Below are 1,801 nucleotides of genomic sequence, written 5' to 3' on the forward strand. Positions count from 1 at the left end.
GTTCACCGACATCGCGTCATTGGCCACTGCTATCCAAGCGGTCGCCACAGGCGAGGATTTCGTGATCGACGTTGTCACCATGGACAACGCGTACGAGACGCGTGTGGCCGAGGAGGAACGGCCAGCGAAACCTACTTCCGGGGACAATCTCTGGTATCACTTCCCCAAGATGACCGAAGGCGTGTGGAGCATCGACGGTACGATCGCCATGGACGATGTAAAATTCGAGAAAGCGAATCGAAACAATCAAACTGCCGCCATTGCTGTGATGGCCATAGTGTTCGCCAAGGTGTACGAGCCAAGGTATTGGACGCAAGCTGTGCTCGACGAGGTGATAGTGACAGGTGACAAATTGCACTCGAAGTGTGTGGACAGGCTCGGGCAGGGCGCCGTGCTTAGGATCAACGACATAATGACGGAATTTTTCCTCTCGAGTCGTCGGATCAATTTGAGTATCAAGGATTGCGTGGAGGCCGGAAGCCTGACAGCCAAACCGCCCAAGGTTCAAGATCTGAAGACGGGTATAATCAACTTCTTCTCGAGATACAATTCGGGGGCGTTGACCGTCGCCAAGAACAGGAACATAGCTATTTGGAAGTCCTTTAACGATTACTACGCCTTGATACCCGATTGGGTGACCACGTCCAACGATGTGAAGATAGTGAAACCGAAGGTGTTACGTTTCATCAACATCACGACTTTCATCGATTACCTTAAAAATTTCCTCGGCACGGAGGGGGATTACGAGATGATCGCCATCGACGTGGTCAATTGGAACAAGCTTCCTCCGTGGAAGTTCGACCCGAGTTCGGCCGTGCGCCCCTCCAACTTGCCTCCCTTGAACGCGTACAGGAGGGTCCGGGGCGAGGCGAGGGCAATTTTGAGGGGCAGTTACCACCAGGGTGACGAGATATTCCCGGAACAGTTGCGAAACAAGCAGGGAGCGGCGAATTGCGTGGTAGCCCTCGGCATGTCCGTGGTGAAGAACCCTGTCACTTGGACGAAGAAGACCATGGACGAGATTCTGGCGATCGGTATCAATGTCCACAGGGAGACGCAAAAGGCGAAGCCAACCCTGGTCCATGTCAAGCCGAAAGACATCATCAGGGTGTTCTACGTGGGTGTTAATATCCTGACAGCCGATATAGAGTTGGCCACGGTGGCGGGTATAGTCGCGATGCCGCCGCCCGATCCCGAGGACAAGAAGAAGGTGAGGAAGCCGACGAAACGAACGGTGGACAGGAGGAGGACCAGGGCCAGGAGAGTTCTTAGGGTTCGAGCCCCGCCACCGCCACCTATTCTCCTCGAGCAGGGTGTCCCACAGTTCTTCGAGAAGAATCGGGCGGGGATTTTGGTCACCGATCGGGGAGCAGTTGCCATCTGGAAGGACATGGGCGTCTACTTCATGTACGATCCCCGCGCGCGAAGCGACCAAGGCTTGCCAGATTTCTACGGCACCTCTTGCGTCATGTGGTTCGCCTGCCTCGAGCCCCTCTACGAGGTTATGTTCGCGAACATAGACGAGCAGGACAAGTACGGCCGCTACGAGATCTGCAGAGTCATCATCAAGACCGCCATGATCGAGCCTCTGCCGTGTCCAGCCGGTTTCAGATCCTACTTCGATTGCACCACTCCCCTCATCCCGGTAATGTCCATGAAGAGGAACACCACGTTGGACGTGGAGACGGTCACCGATTACAATATCGTGGACGAGGAGCTTAGCATACTTCTTGGCACCCTGCACATGCACCATCGGATCTGGCGCGCGGAAACGAGAGGTTTCCAGAGCACGGCGATCGCG

The 1,801-nt window shown here is 55.2% G+C and overlaps 1 protein-coding gene across 1 annotated transcript in view; it reads left to right on the plus strand.

Moving 5' to 3' along the window:
* LOC102673519 overlaps window positions 1-1,801 on the plus strand; it is a 6,460-nt gene that overhangs the window by 3,830 nt on the left and 829 nt on the right. Inside the window, exon 2 of the mRNA XM_031510879.1 lies at window positions 1-1,800. This exon is cut by the window's left edge and continues 12 nt beyond it. Within this exon, the coding sequence (XP_031366739.1) occupies window positions 1-1,800 (1,800 nt within the window). The remainder of the gene's footprint in view (window position 1,801) is intronic.

This window comes from Apis dorsata, unplaced genomic scaffold (genome assembly GCF_000469605.1).
Source record: "Apis dorsata unplaced genomic scaffold, Apis dorsata 1.3 scaffold_267, whole genome shotgun sequence".
In the NCBI taxonomy this organism is placed as follows: Eukaryota; Metazoa; Arthropoda; class Insecta; order Hymenoptera; family Apidae; genus Apis; species Apis dorsata.